This window comes from Drosophila suzukii, chromosome X, assembly GCF_043229965.1.
Source record: "Drosophila suzukii chromosome X, CBGP_Dsuzu_IsoJpt1.0, whole genome shotgun sequence".
Lineage (NCBI taxonomy): Eukaryota > Metazoa > Arthropoda > Insecta > Diptera > Drosophilidae > Drosophila > Drosophila suzukii.
Window position 1 is genome coordinate 14,226,873 of NC_092084.1, and position 14,179 is coordinate 14,241,051.

A 14,179-nucleotide genomic window follows, 5' to 3' on the forward strand; every position below is an offset into this window, starting at 1 on the left:
CAGATCGTTGCAAAACAGTCAACTGACGCCCTTGCGGTCTGGCAGCGCTGTCTTGAATTGCCCTGCGAGCAATTTGCGTTTGGCAAACGCCGACTTTTTGGCGTCGCAAAAAACGCGCTTCACGGGAAACCTGTCAACTATAAATTGGCCAGGCAGTAAATCCCGTATGCTTCAATATATTCCTCGTTCGGCATTGTGTATAGAGTGTGCAGATAAAGCAGTTAAACCGGGGGTTTGACCACCGGGCTGTCCTTATCGGGGATTCTTCGCGTCTTTTGTGCCGGAAAAGCGCGGCTTACTTGCGTTTGCGGTCGGTAATACATATAGACTTAAGACATGGAAGAGGAGGTCATGGCCATCGGCGGTGGTCCGCCAGATCCGCTGATCATCAATGGTGAGTCCGCCAGTTGGGCACCTGCTCATCGAACTAACTTCCGTTCCCTCTTCCCCGACAGCCGATAAAATCGTAACCAAGGATGGAAGTGTGGACGTGTTCGCCAAACCCTTCATCCGAGTCACGCGGCCAGGATCGTCGTCCGGGGAAGCCGACATCCTTCAGAAGTTCGAGGCGGAGAGGCGTCTTATTGCCTTGGTCCGTCGCCAGCCGGCTTTGTATGATGCCCGGCATCCAAAATTCCATGACGACGTCCATCGGGAGAAACTTTGGCAGGGCGTCGCCAGCCGACTGGACACGGATCTGACCAACTGCCTGGCGGCCTGGGCGGAGCTGCGGTACCGCTACCAACGCCATGTGCGCCGCCTTAGGGCGTTCCAGCGCAATCGCAGCGGCACCAAAGGCCAACGACCCTGCATGCGGAACGAGGAGGAGCTGCTCTTCCTGTATCCCCATGTGGCCCGGTTCCCGCTCACGGTGGAGAAGGTCCAGCCGGCCGAGGTGGACGAACCCACGGAGGCCATCGAAGAGCATGAAACTCTGCCCGATGTGGAAATTGTGGAGCCATCGCCCGTGGACATAATCGATGTGGATCTCGAAGATGAGGCCGGCTTCCAATTCCGCTGCACCGAGGATCAGCGTCGCCTCATAGAAGCTGTACAGGCCTATCCCCAGCTCTACGATTGTCAGGTTCCCGGCTATGAGAACACCCGCCATCGCGGTCTCATCTGGGGTGCAATCGCTAACGAACTTCATGACAAAGCCACCAAGCTGATGAAGAGCTGGCTGAATCTCCAGACCCGCTACGAATGGGAGCTGACCCAACGCCCCGACAAGTGCAGCAACTCGGAGCTCTGCAAGTTGATGGAATTTCTGCGGCCGCATATACTGCGCCTGCGCAACACCGTCTGCAAGGCCTCCAAGTACCTGCAGAACGGCTGGTACGAGCCCATCGAGCACTTCCGCAGCGTGATGTCGCTTATTAATACGATGCGTAATATGCCCGATCTGGTGCAGCTAATAGACGACTCGCTGGCCTACAAGGTTAAGCCGGCGCGCTACGACGAGTTCTGGCAGAAGGTCGGCCTCGAGGTGATGGGCAGCTACGAGCGCTGCGAGGTTACCTGGCTGGTGCTGCGCTCCTTCCACCACGAACTGCAGGCCATGCGCTCGGCAGGCTACCAGCTGCAGGACAAGTGGTACTTCGAGAACGCGCTGAGCAGCATCTTCAAGCAGGTGGCTGCTCGCACGACGGCCCGTCAAAGCTATAAGCGCAAACACAATGGGGCAGTGACGATGCCCGGAGAGCCGGCGCCCAAGATATCGCTGCCAACGCTACCGACACCGCCGCGCCTGCCACTGGCCATTGTCTACCCGCCCGCCTCGAAAACTAGCAGTACCATTAGCGGCAGCAACAGCGTCAGCGGAACGAACACGGGCATGCTGCCCACCATTACGAATGTAAGGAGCTGCTCGGGACCCGTCATCACCAACTCCACTTTAAATGCTGCCCCAACCAGCGTTAGCTCAAGTGTAGCCTCTGAACCATCTGTTCCCACGTTTATGATCCCCAAAATCACCTCCGCCATGAGTGTGGCCACGGGCAATATAGTGCCCCTTAAGCTGCCGCCCACCCTACGGATTGCGCCAAAGGCGGCGGCCGCCATGGGCATGGGTATGCCCTCGATCCCGGCCAATATTCAGCTATCAGGCGCGAATATTACGCCAGTGCGTCCAACGTTACCGCAGCGTCCTGGTCTGCAGGTGTCGATTCAGACCAAGCAGCCCATACCCAATCCACCGCTGATGCCATCGGCAGCTCCACGGAGTTTGATTCGGCAAAATGTGCCGGCACAAAGGACTGTCGGAATAACAGTTCAGCGGTATCCTCCAGCGACGGCTCTGGGAACGTTACTTAGCGATCAGCCGCTTACGCCACAGATTCCGCCACCAATTCTGCAGCCAGCTCCGCCGCCAACACTGCAGTCAGCTCCGACCCAGCATCTGCCCACTCTGATGCCCATAAAACCATCGAATATAGTAACCAACAGTGGCCAATTATCAGGCACTGGGGCTCCGATGGTGCGTATACATCAGCCAGGAGTGCTCAGCGGTTGGGATGCTAACAAGCCCATGGGATCACTAGGAGCACCATCTGTGCCTGCAGCAGTAGCAGCAGCCACTACTACTGCTACAACAAGCGTCAATGCCTCATTAGCAACAGCAAAATGGAGCCCAGTTCCACCACACCCAGACTATGCCAAAAAATATGGACAAGTTGCACAAGCACCGGCACCATTTATCAGGATAAGTAATAAACCTGCGGCAGAACCAGCACCTTCGCCTTCAGTTCCTGCAGCAACAACTATAAGTACAGGAACTAGAATAAGTACAGGAGCAACAATAAGCAAAGGAGCTACAATAAGTACATCGGCAACACTTAGCGCGGGAGCAACAATTAGTAAAGGAGCTACAATTGGCAAAGGAGCAACAATAAGTACAGGAGCAACCATAAGCCCAGTACGAGCAGCAGCATCTTCAGCGTCTACAGTACAAGCTAAAGCTGCAACATTATCGACATCTACCACACCAGGTTCAACAGCAACACAAGCCCGAGCTGCAACAGTGGACATTACGAATGCAGACGATATATCAGAGACAACATCCACGGTAGCCACATCAGCAACAGTTTCGACGGCACCCGCAGTAGCTAATGCACAACCTATGGCTAATGAGAAAACTGTATCCAATGCAAAAACGGCAGTCAATGCAACAGCAACAGCGGTATCCCAGCCAGATAAGGAAGCAACAACATTATCAGCCAACAGTCATTTAGAGTATGCTGCTAAGGAAATTACCGTGGTGTTGTACGAGAGTCCCACCACTGGAAACATGCTGCACATTTTGTGCGACAACCATGCCACTCGCTACAATCTCAATATGGTTAGGACGGCGACCCTGATACGCGAGGTGATGGCTGTGCCCCAGCTGCACAAAAAGGACCCGCAATTGGTCGCCAAGTGTGATGAGTTCTGGAAGGTTATCGGGAAGAAGTTCCACATGCCTGGTCGGTACTTCATCATAATCTAAAGAAGCGCAAACTAATCTTATTCCATCTTACAGAGGACGCTTTGCGCGCAGTTTGGAAGTTCCTGGCGAAGAACATCAGTGTGTTTCCGCTTATTGCGCCAATGTCGGAGCTGATGCGTCCGTTTAAGGCCAGCGTGAAGGTGTGGGAGAAGTCGCACCGCTTGTTCAGCAAGTTTGACGAAATAGCTCGGAAGTACCTATGGATGGAACACAAGGACGTGCTGCCGGATGTGATCCGCCACTTCCGGCATCATGAGCACCTCTACTGGGAGCTGCGCAAGGCGCGACCTGGCGAGGAGTTGGTACCTCCGCGCCAGTACACGGATCAAGAGCGACAGGAGGTGTGGCGCGAGGCCCGCATTAAGTTCCCCAATCGTAGGTTTCAATTGTGATATCTTTAGTTTTTCTTATCCATTTCTTTATAACTCTCTGTCGTATTGCAGTCAATCATCGGGACGTTTGGTCGATGTTTAAGTTCGCCTTCCGCACGTACATGGAGGATCTGGAGCGTGGCATCGAGAATCCCTGGCCACAGAACTGGTGGCAGGCCCTGGAGCAGCTCAGGTTCCTGGCCGATGTGCGCTATCATCCCCTTGAGCCCTACTACTACATTGTGCACAACAAGATCGCCGAGGAGGTGAAGCGCTGCAGCATGTACGAGGCTCTCATGTCCGCCGATCCTACCGATAAGAAGAAGCCCACGCCTGCGGTCCTTTTGGCCCGCCTATCCAAGGAGCCATTGCCGTGGGAGACGGAGGAGGCTAAGCGTTTGCTTACCGGCAAGTTGAGTGTTTCGAAAAGCGTATATACGATTAGTAACATCGCTGCAGCTCCGATCCCGACACCCGCTGCCCCTCCTATTCCCGTACCTGATGGCACGGCCGTGCCCACAAAGACTCCCGCTGTAGATTCCAACGCAGTAACAAAATCGCCAAGCGACAGAGTCAAAGTGCAGCAACGCAACGGCAGCGCCCAGAAACGGCTCCCTGTAATGAAACGCCCCGCCAGCAACCTGCCCACCATCGAGGCCTTTGAGCTGACCCATGTACTGCGCCGCCATCCGCATACCTTTGAGCGGGCCAGCACCATCGACAAGCGGACTGCCTGGGTCCGCGTCTCCAAGGAGCTGAATGCCACAGGTATGCAAGAACGGGCAGGGATTTTAGATATAATAATAATCTTTTAGCAAAAGAAAGCATTTAGAAGAATTTTAGTTTGAAGGTTTATAGGTTATACACACTTATAAAACCGAATACTTAAAAAACGTAGAAAGACTTTGAGTTACAACATAAAGTTTAATAGGCACGTTTGACTAAAAGAGGTTTTATTTTATTTTTAAATCAGTTTTCTTCATTATAAACATTTGCTATATGTATAAAATGCTTGCTAAAACTTGAAGAAACACAGGTCCATAAATAGAAAGGCTACTGTCTTGTAGGTTTGTGCTAATAACTAAATTTGCCCCAAGTATCCCCAAACCTAGTTATTTCATTGTTTTGGATTTATTTAATACTATATTTTGTGAAATTTCTTCACAGTGACGGAATGCCGCTTGGGTCTGCAGTATGCTCTACGCGAGATGCGCTTCTTGAAGATCACGGATCCAATGCATCGGTGCACCATGGGCCACAAGTACTTCCGGCACATGTCAGAGATCTACAAGCAGGTGAAGCCCAACGGCCCTCTCACAGTCCGCACGCCGCAGCAGCTCAACCAATCGCTTGCGGAACCAGCTCAGGAAGTTGAACCGCAGCGATTCGTGCCGGAGATCAACTTGACCACCTGCAGTCCGGGCCTGGTGCTGAAGAACTGGGCCAATGCCGTTGGCAACCTGTCCCCTGCCAGCCAGGATATTCTGCTCGGCAAGCTAACGCAGCTGTTCGCCAAGTACGCCGAGGAGGCCAACGTCACTTGGGTTTATCCGGCACCGCCTTAGCTGTCCAAACTCTTGACACGCCTAACTTAATCTAAGCTTTCTATTTAAGAACTCTCACCGTTCCATCGACAAACCCATTGCGCTCTAAATTGTCATTCGATACTTATTATTTATTATTCGCAAGTAATCGCAAGAAAATTTTTTTTTCAATCAATATTATTTTACGATATGTAAACACCCAATTATTTGAGTTCATGATGTTCATGTTCATGATAAAACAATAAATTGTAATTAAAATACAAATACAAATAAACTGCAAGAAAATTAAATTTCTTTATTTTTTTATTGTATTTTAATAAAAATGTATATCTTAAGTGTCCCTGAAATTTAAAACTTGTTTTTAATAATGATCGTAGATACTGTAGTCCTTAAAACTGATAGATGCAATTACATCTTAGGCAACATTATAATATGAATATTATTCGGCCATAACCCGGACTCAAAGTCGTAAGAAGATGGTGATGAGGGCGAGGCCTTTTGATTAGGTGGATACATTTATCGGTCAACGGGACCCGCCCACTTGTTTGGCCTCTCCGAAGACATGAAAGTAAGCCCGGGTAAATTGAGGCCGGACAATTGCGAAACGATTTGATTGCTGTGCTTGTGGAGGAGGGAGATAATAGAGCACACGTATAACACTGGGGGATGATTGCCCGGGAATTAAGTAAATGGGGAGAAAATCAAACAAGAAAACTATTTTATGGAATGTTAAATATACATTTCAAAAGCCTGTTTTAACGGGAAAACTAGTGCACATAAAGAACTTGTGTTTTATAAACCCTTTAGATAAAATATAATATTAAAATTTTTATGAAATAAAATTTTGATTGTAAAAGTAGGCCTTTTAAAATAAAAATGACAACCAACTCTAATTTAAGGCCCCCTTTTTCCACTGTTTCACAAAGTCCCCTTATATAAAGTTGTCAGCCTAAATTATTATTATTACTGATTATCTTGATCCGAGACTCCACAAGAACTTGTATGTCTTAAATCCAAATAATACAAGAACCTACTATAAGAAATTTGGTAATTGTATAAACTCTTGAAAAGCTTATAGCTTATTTGTTTAAGGCATGGTAACAGCGTTGAGTGTAAGGTGACGACTAAATCTGAATCCAAAAAAAAAACGAACTACCCCCTTAAAAAAATGAAAAAATTTGTTGTCGGTATGTTAGCTGTACGCCTTGATTTGACTAAACGACGACTGAAAAACCACTAAAAAATGAGCATTTTTTGACCAAAATCTGAATCCCAAAAAAAACCGAGCTTATCCCCTTACAAAAAATGAGAACATTTGTCAAAAAATAAATCTTCCTTAAAATGATGGGGATCGATAGCAATTGAAGCAAGCTGCTCAAAACTGTAGGTCTTTTAGCTGTACGCCTTTATTTGGCTAAACTACGACTGAAAAACCACTAAAAAATGAGTATTTTTGACCAAAATCTGAATCCCAAGAAAAACTGAGCTACCCTTACAAAAAATGAGAAAATTTGTCAAAAAATAAATCTTCCTTAAAATGATGGGGATCGATAGCAATTCAAGCAAGCTGCTCAAAACTGTCGGTATCTTAGCTTTACTTCTTGATTTGGCTAAACTACGACTGAAAAACCACTAAAAAATGAGTATTTTTGACCAAAATCTGAATCCCAAAAAAAACCGAGCTATTCCCTTACAAAAATGAAAAAATTTGTCAAAAAATAAATTTTTCTTAAAGTGATGGGGATCGATAGCAATTGAAGCAAGCTGCTCAAAACTGTCGGTCTTTTAGCTATACGTCTTGATTTGGCTAAACTACGACTGAAAAACCACTACAAAATTAGAATTTTTGACCAAAATCTGAATTTCAAAAAAAACCGAGCTACCCCCTTACAAAAAATGAAAAAATTTCTCAAAAAATAAATCTTCCTTAATATGATGGGGATCGATAGCAATTGAAGCAAGCTGCTCAAAACTGTAGGTCTTTTAGCTGTACGCCTTTATTTTGCTAAACTACGACTGAAAAACCACTAAAAAATGAGTCTTTTTGACCAAAATCTGAATCCCAAAAAAAACCGAGCTACCCCCTTACAAAAAATGAAAAATTTTTCAAAAAATAAATTTGTCTTAAAGTGATCGGGATCGATAGAAATTGAAGCAAGCTGCTCAAAACTGTCGGTATTTTAGCTGTACACCTTGATTTGGCTAAACTACGACTGAAAAACCACTAAAAGAGGCTACGGAATCTAAATCTAAGATCTCAATTCTCTATCTTTGTCCATACGAACGTCTAGATCTCGGAAACTATAAGCGCTTGAATGTTGGGACTAGGCACGCAGGTTCTTGGGCTTCCTGCGCAGCGCAAGCTTGTTTCAGCAGGGTGATTCAAATTCAATCGAAATGGCTCACCACGTGCAGCAAGTCAGCTGTTTTTGCTAGTACGCCACCAAGCCGCTAGATGCGCTATATGTAAGCTAGTTGGCGCTATATGCTAGGTGGCGCTATAGAAGAAAAATATAGGTGGCGCTATAGGCTAGGTGTGTTAGTGAAAAAGCTGAGTTGCTTTAAGCATATCTTTATCCCTCTAGCACTCCCTTAATCTGAGTAATGGGTATTTAATAGTGGAGACCATCGACTATAGCCTTTTCTCTTGTTCTATATACAATTTTAAAATTAATTTTTTTATTAACCATGATATTTTTCCTCAAGAAATCGTATTTTTTATTCGTTCGGGAGGACAAACACCATTTTAGACCATACGTTTGTTTGGCAATATTGCTTACAATCCTTTAAAGATTACGTTCCACCATACAAATCAGCCCACCCTGGTGTAGGTATTAAGTCTAAAATGCATTTGCTTATTTTAAAAATATATAATGATCAAATATTTTCTGGGTCTTGGTTTTGGAGACCCTAAAGAAAGAAAAACTTAAAGAAAATGTATGTATAAGAAGGAAGTTCCTCAACAGCAAGAGGCGACATGTTTGGGGCGCAGGCGATGAGAGCCTGCCAGCCGGATCTTGGGAGCTGGTGGGGCTGGTGGCTTCTCCTTGTCCACTGGCACCTCGTCGTCGTCCTTTGTATCCTGCCCGCCCAGCATTCGACTGGGAGCTGAGGGTTTTGCCACCAGTCGATTGAAAATATGAACTGCCAAGGCGGCGAATATGTGATTCACATTGGCGCCACTCTTGGCAGAGGCCTCGCGAAAGGCGATGGCCCGGTAATCCGCATAGTGGGCCGCCTGCTGCTGGCTCACCTGGCGGCGCTCCAGGTCGTCGCACTTGTTGCCCACCAGCTGGACGTTGACCCCGTCCGGGCAATTGCGATGGATCTCCTCCAGCCAGCCATCGATGCTCTGGAAACTGCTGGCCGACGTGGTGTCGTAGACGAGCAGGATGCCATGGGCACCGCGATAGTAGGCCGGCAGCACCGACTTGAAGCGCTCCTCGCCGGCGGTGTCCCAGATCTGGAGCTTCACCACCTGGCCGGCCACCTCCACGGTGCGCACCTTGAAGTCCACGCCCACCGTGCACAGGTACTTCCCGGTAAACTGGCCATCCGAGAAGCGCATCAGCAGACAGGACTTGCCCACGCCGCAGTCCCCCAGAATGAGGATCTTGAACAAGTACTTGTAGTCGCTCATCATCGTCAGATATCTCGAAAGGGGTGGATGAAAGTGACGTACTTTGCCTGGGCTATTCTAGGGTTTCATTTGGGGACAAATAACCAAATCAATCAATACGTTTCTGATTCAATCAAGCACCATTTTGGTTTCGTCCTCTGCCTTTGGAGCATTCGAGTCAAGCGATTTTCGGAATATATAATTATACATATCTAATATTAACTTAAACATAGGTACTATTGTAATAATAAAATCATAGTAACACAACAACGGAATTGTTGATAGCAAATTTACTCGAATTTTTGGGACTACTATATCATTTATAGTATACTAGTCCGCGTTTATGAAGCTGATTTTAACAATGGTCGGAGAGACTTTAACACTAACTTGACTCCAGAATATGAAATGTCAAATAATAAAACAAAAATAAAGAAACATTTTTAAATTACGGGGATTATAGAGGTATTTCACTTATAAATCTGGATCTAATAATAACTTATGTTGTGGATAACAGAAGTGAAGTGTTTGGTTTTCATTGGATTTTTACATATATAATTGCTGTTTTCCTTTATAGTTATGTCTTGAAAATAGTTCATTGCTGCTACCTTCGTTTCTTTGTTAATTTACATTAATCCTATTTTAGGAATACAAAATTACAAATTAGTCTAAAAATTCTACAAAAATATACAGGCTTTGTTATGATAAGTGGTTTAATAAACAATTGTAAAGAAAACGTAACGTATTAAAACAACATTTAAATAAAAAAGTTGCCTTACTAAAATTTTGAATCTTGAAATAGCTAGTCCTTTTCAGTGTAATATTTAAAATATAAGTTATGAAACATTTAAAGATTAATATTAAAGTGGACTTTTTGGTGGACCTTTTTGTACCTAGTTCAGTTTTCTACTACTTTCGAAAGGAAACAAAGACACTTCCATCCAGCTGCGTCCACGAGAAAGTCCATAAAAATTAGCATTACCCCGGCCCCAAGAGGGGATCCAAAGGTCGAAGTGCTAAGGGCGGTAATCAGGGCCCAGAGATGAGGACCCCCCATCATAATCATTCCGACATCTGATGGCGTTGGCAATAATGTTTGCTCCTGGTGATTAACGCAATTAAACAGGTGCTCAAAATGATGTTTCCAGTGGATTAGCCGAGGACACAGGATGCAGGATCTGCGGAATACGGGGGGACTAAGGATAAGGATGAGGAATGGATGGGGGGGAATGGGGATGCGTACGTCCGCTAATAAGAGATACATTAGCAACATGCGACCCACGCTCGCATTAATTCTGGTCGTTGGATGCGGGTTTTTGTGGGTGGATAGGTGGGTTGTTACACTTTTTGTAACGTTAAAATTCCATTAGCCCAGTAGGTGAGGGTTGATGTTTTTATAACAGGTGTGTTCCTCCACAACTTCTTGGGCCTTCGTGGATTCCCGTCTCGATTCGCCATTGTCCGTAGCCGGGGAGACAACATTCGAGTGGATGGCTTATGCAATTTCGCTAAATGGTTCACATGACCTCCTCAGCGTCTAATGAGCCACTTAATCGGCCGATTGTACGGCCATTCATTCTCCGTCGAGAGTGAATGGGAAAAATAAAACTCACAATTTCCAAGCCATTGTAAAATCCGCATTTAAAGGCTCTACGGGGGAGTAGAAGGTAGAGGTCTTTGTTACCCTGACAATATCAATATTATATATATATTATTTTTATTTGAAGAAAAAAACAGTTTCAAGTCTTAAAGGTTCTTATAAAATGTTAAAGAAAATTAAACAGAACTTGTTAAAGAACTTTAAAATTTCAAATTTTTTTTTTTTTTCATTTGCTACATTTACTTTATAATTATTAACTTTTTAAAGAACACTTTTTAGGCAAGGGAACAAATGGGCCAACTTACTAATCAATATAATCAATCAAAGCCCATTTCTATAGGTTTATAATCATTTGCTACCCTATAGTTTTAACTATTTTCAGTGACCACAAAAACTGTTAATTGAACGCTTTTTGGTTGTTGTTTTCTCTTTCATGTGATCCATTTGTTGTTCACCCATCTTTTATTGTTAAGAAAACAAATACATAAAAACAATAGCAGAAAAGTAGTAATAATAAAAAGCGAAAAGCTAACTATTTAATGACAGTCCCCAGCGGCGGCAATCCACAATCCGCAACCCACACAAAACCCAGAATCGAAATCGGAATCTGACGCTCAGACTCAGTATAGGTTAATGTTTTGCTACTGGGACACAGTCCAGAAATAAGTACTTGGATAGGGTAGATCCGCGGTCCGTGGGTTGTGAAGATCCGTAAGTTTTTTCCTCTGTTTTTTAAGAGAGCTCATAAATCACCACTGGGGGTATAAAAAAGATGGATTGCTTTTAAAGATATGGCCAAGAGTATATGGTACCATATTACACAATTTTTAAAAGCGTTTTCCAATTTTCCCAGACGTCTCGAAAAAGCTTGTAAGGAGCATAAAAATAAAATTTTTAGTAGTATTTTAGAAAAACTCTAGCCTCGGTCGTGCCTTGCGAAAATCTGCTAAAAATGTAAGTACCCTATGTTCGTCAAGGTATATTAAAAATAATACAACAACAAAAAATAGCTAAGCAGCTCCACAAAAACTATTAACAAAACAAAAGTATAAAGCAAAGAACACGCCCCGCTTTTGGGGACGAGCAAAAAGTAAACAGAAAAGCCATTATCGAGTACAACAATAACAATAGTAGAGCTGCTGCTGTTGAGCACTCCGGTTGCACTGAGAAAAAATAGCACTACAATGTTGGTTTCAATTTATTTTAGACCCCAATGCAAAGCGGCATGATTTCATACTTTTCTCATTATCTGCATTATCTTAATTTGAGGATTTTTTGAATGTTCATAGGGGTACATAAAATATTAAAATGAATATCGAACCGCTGGGATTGTGTTTTTCCGAGTGCTTTAAGGTGTTTTTTTTTAATACTCTAATTAAGGGTACTGTAATATCAGAAAAAGTTCACAACGCATAAAAAGTTAATTTATTTTTGATCTGTGTCACCTGAAAAATGTTGCTTTTGGTTTGAATAGCTTTTTGTATCTTCATGCACATAAAACTTCTTTGTAAGAACAGCTCTTAAAAATACCATCTAATATCAGATACAAAATATTTTAAAAATCCATTTGTGATATTTTGAAGAATCATATTTAAGATAGGTATATGTATATTTACAGGACCAAGGGTATTTCACCTTCGGCCGTCGAAACTAGCCCTATTTTCTTGGTTCTCTTGCTGAGTTGTGCATGGCAAAAACAATTACAATTTCGCAAACAAAGATAATTTGCGAATGAGATCGACGACACGATGCAAGGCCTTCCACCAACAAAACTGCAAAATGGGTTGGGGTGGCAAGAAAACCTGAAAGTCGAAATGGAAGGGCCAGAAAGAGAAACAGAAGCTTCTTTTATTTGAACAAGCCAAAATGCAGAGTGTGATCGCTAATCGGTAATTGTCGATCGATAACCGGTAATTGTCGATCGGTAATCGGTATTTGTCGATCGGTAATCGGCGCGTTTAGAGTTTAAAAAGTGTGAGTGTGCTGTAAAGGGAGGTACAATCGAAGTGAAAAAATTTGTGATCGCTAATCGGTAATCGGTAATTGTCGATCGGTAACCGGTAATTGTCGATCGGTAATCTGTATTTGTCGATCGGTAATCGGCGCGTTTTGAGTTTAAAAAGTGTGAGGGTGCTGTAAAGGGAGATACAAACGAAGTGAAAAAAAAGTGGATGAGGGACCAAAAAATGGGAACACCTGGGAACACTCAAATCACACTTTGAATAAGATATAATGGATCCTATTCTTTTAACCAAGGTAACGTCCCTCAGATTGCATTTATCTACATATGATATGATGCATGTACTATCTTCTGGCAAAAATATATATCATGCTAAAACTTACAACTAAACTAAAATAAAATTGTTAAAATTTTTTAAGTAAACCTAATACAATTATTCTAATTAATTTTATTTCTACTTAACAATTTTTTTTATATACCTCCCCTTCCAAGCCAAATTCTGGACCCGCCACTGCTTAAAAAGTTACACTTAAAAATAAAATTGTATTCAGGTATACAACATTATGATTTCTATTTTGCTAAGTATCAAAATATATACATTTACAAATGATTTAACTATGCGATCATAAAACCAACAGGTGTCAAAACAATAGACCAAGCATACGGCAACAATAAAATAAATCTAAAAGAGACAGTAAATCCAATTTCCAGCTAAAGTACATTACGAAAGACAAGAAGAACAGCTTGCCAATTATAATTTGTAGGTGTCATAACTTTCAGACAATGCAAAGTCTCATTTTACAACGATAAATATTGATTTGGTCAGCATTACCATGTGAAAAAATACCAATGTTATTGGGAAATAATAAAAGTTAACTTCCATATGCCGTTGCTTGATTTGACCAACTAAAGACCACAAAAAAAATAATTCCCTAAAAAAATACATTTACTTTTAGGTACCTAGTGTATTTGGGGCAGCCTACATTTATGAAAATTACAAGCACCTTTTCTGATTTGCAAAGTGTGTAAATCAGCACCCTTCGCAAAATATTCAACTATGGTTTGCGTTTTTATTTTTCTGTCGGCGCAGCAATTATTTGAAGAATAATTTTCAATTTTAAACTGCAACCATTGGAAGAATACTGCTTTTGGAGCATTTGGAAAAAATTAATTAGACAAGACGTTACAGCCACAGTGCATTTCCTATTTAGTTTATTAACAAAGAAAAACTTATAAATATAAATAACATACCATTAATATAAACCAAAGTATTTTTGGCATTCATGGGACTGCCATTAGTAAGAAATATTTGAAGTTTTTCGTTTTATGAAACATAAACTGAATATTACTGATACAAATTTTATTTTTTTAAACATTTTTCAATTTGTTCATTTAATTTTATGGAAAAGAATTTGACATAAATATACCCAAATTTAATGCTGACCTTTTGTAAATTCTAAATGAATAAATAAGAATTAATAAATAAATATTTTTGGCAGAATATTCCGAAGTAAAATGTAAATTTAAAATTCTAAATAAATGTAATATAGTCCTGTGACCACAGTGGAGTTATCAATATGTTTCAACGACAGATTACGCAATAC

The 14,179-nt window shown here is 42.7% G+C and overlaps 2 protein-coding genes across 2 annotated transcripts; one reads left to right on the forward strand and one right to left on the reverse strand.

Moving 5' to 3' along the window:
* Positions 1–36: 36 nt before the first annotated feature.
* Positions 37–5,689, forward strand: Hmr (Hybrid male rescue). Its single transcript, XM_017086908.4, has 5 exons — positions 37–394; positions 456–3,461; positions 3,518–3,859; positions 3,928–4,623; positions 5,023–5,689. The coding sequence occupies exons 1-5, from the start codon at positions 337–339 to the stop codon at positions 5,418–5,420; spliced, it is 4,500 nt and encodes a 1,499-aa protein (XP_016942397.2). The 5' UTR covers positions 37–336; the 3' UTR covers positions 5,421–5,689.
* A 2,630-nt stretch (positions 5,690–8,319) lies between these two features.
* Positions 8,320–9,102, reverse strand: Rab9D (RAS oncogene family member Rab9D). The gene has a single exon (XM_017086641.4). It carries the CDS (start codon positions 9,040–9,042, stop codon positions 8,359–8,361), a length of 684 nt encoding a protein of 227 aa, XP_016942130.2. The 5' UTR covers positions 9,043–9,102; the 3' UTR covers positions 8,320–8,358.
* Positions 9,103–14,179: the final 5,077 nt, after the last annotated feature.

Excerpts from the sequence above, each read along its gene's own strand:
- Hmr (XM_017086908.4), top strand. The coding sequence starts at position 337 with ATGGAAGAGGAGGTCATGGCCATCGGCGGTGGTCCGCCAGATCCGCTG. Across the intron at positions 395-455 it reads AGATCCGCTGATCATCAATG|CCGATAAAATCGTAACCAAG; the intron begins GTGAGTCCGCCA and ends CTTCCCCGACAG. Across the intron at positions 3,860-3,927 it reads CCGCATTAAGTTCCCCAATC|TCAATCATCGGGACGTTTGG; the intron begins GTAGGTTTCAAT and ends GTCGTATTGCAG.
- Rab9D (XM_017086641.4), bottom strand. The coding sequence starts at position 9,042 with ATGATGAGCGACTACAAGTACTTGTTCAAGATCCTCATTCTGGGGGAC.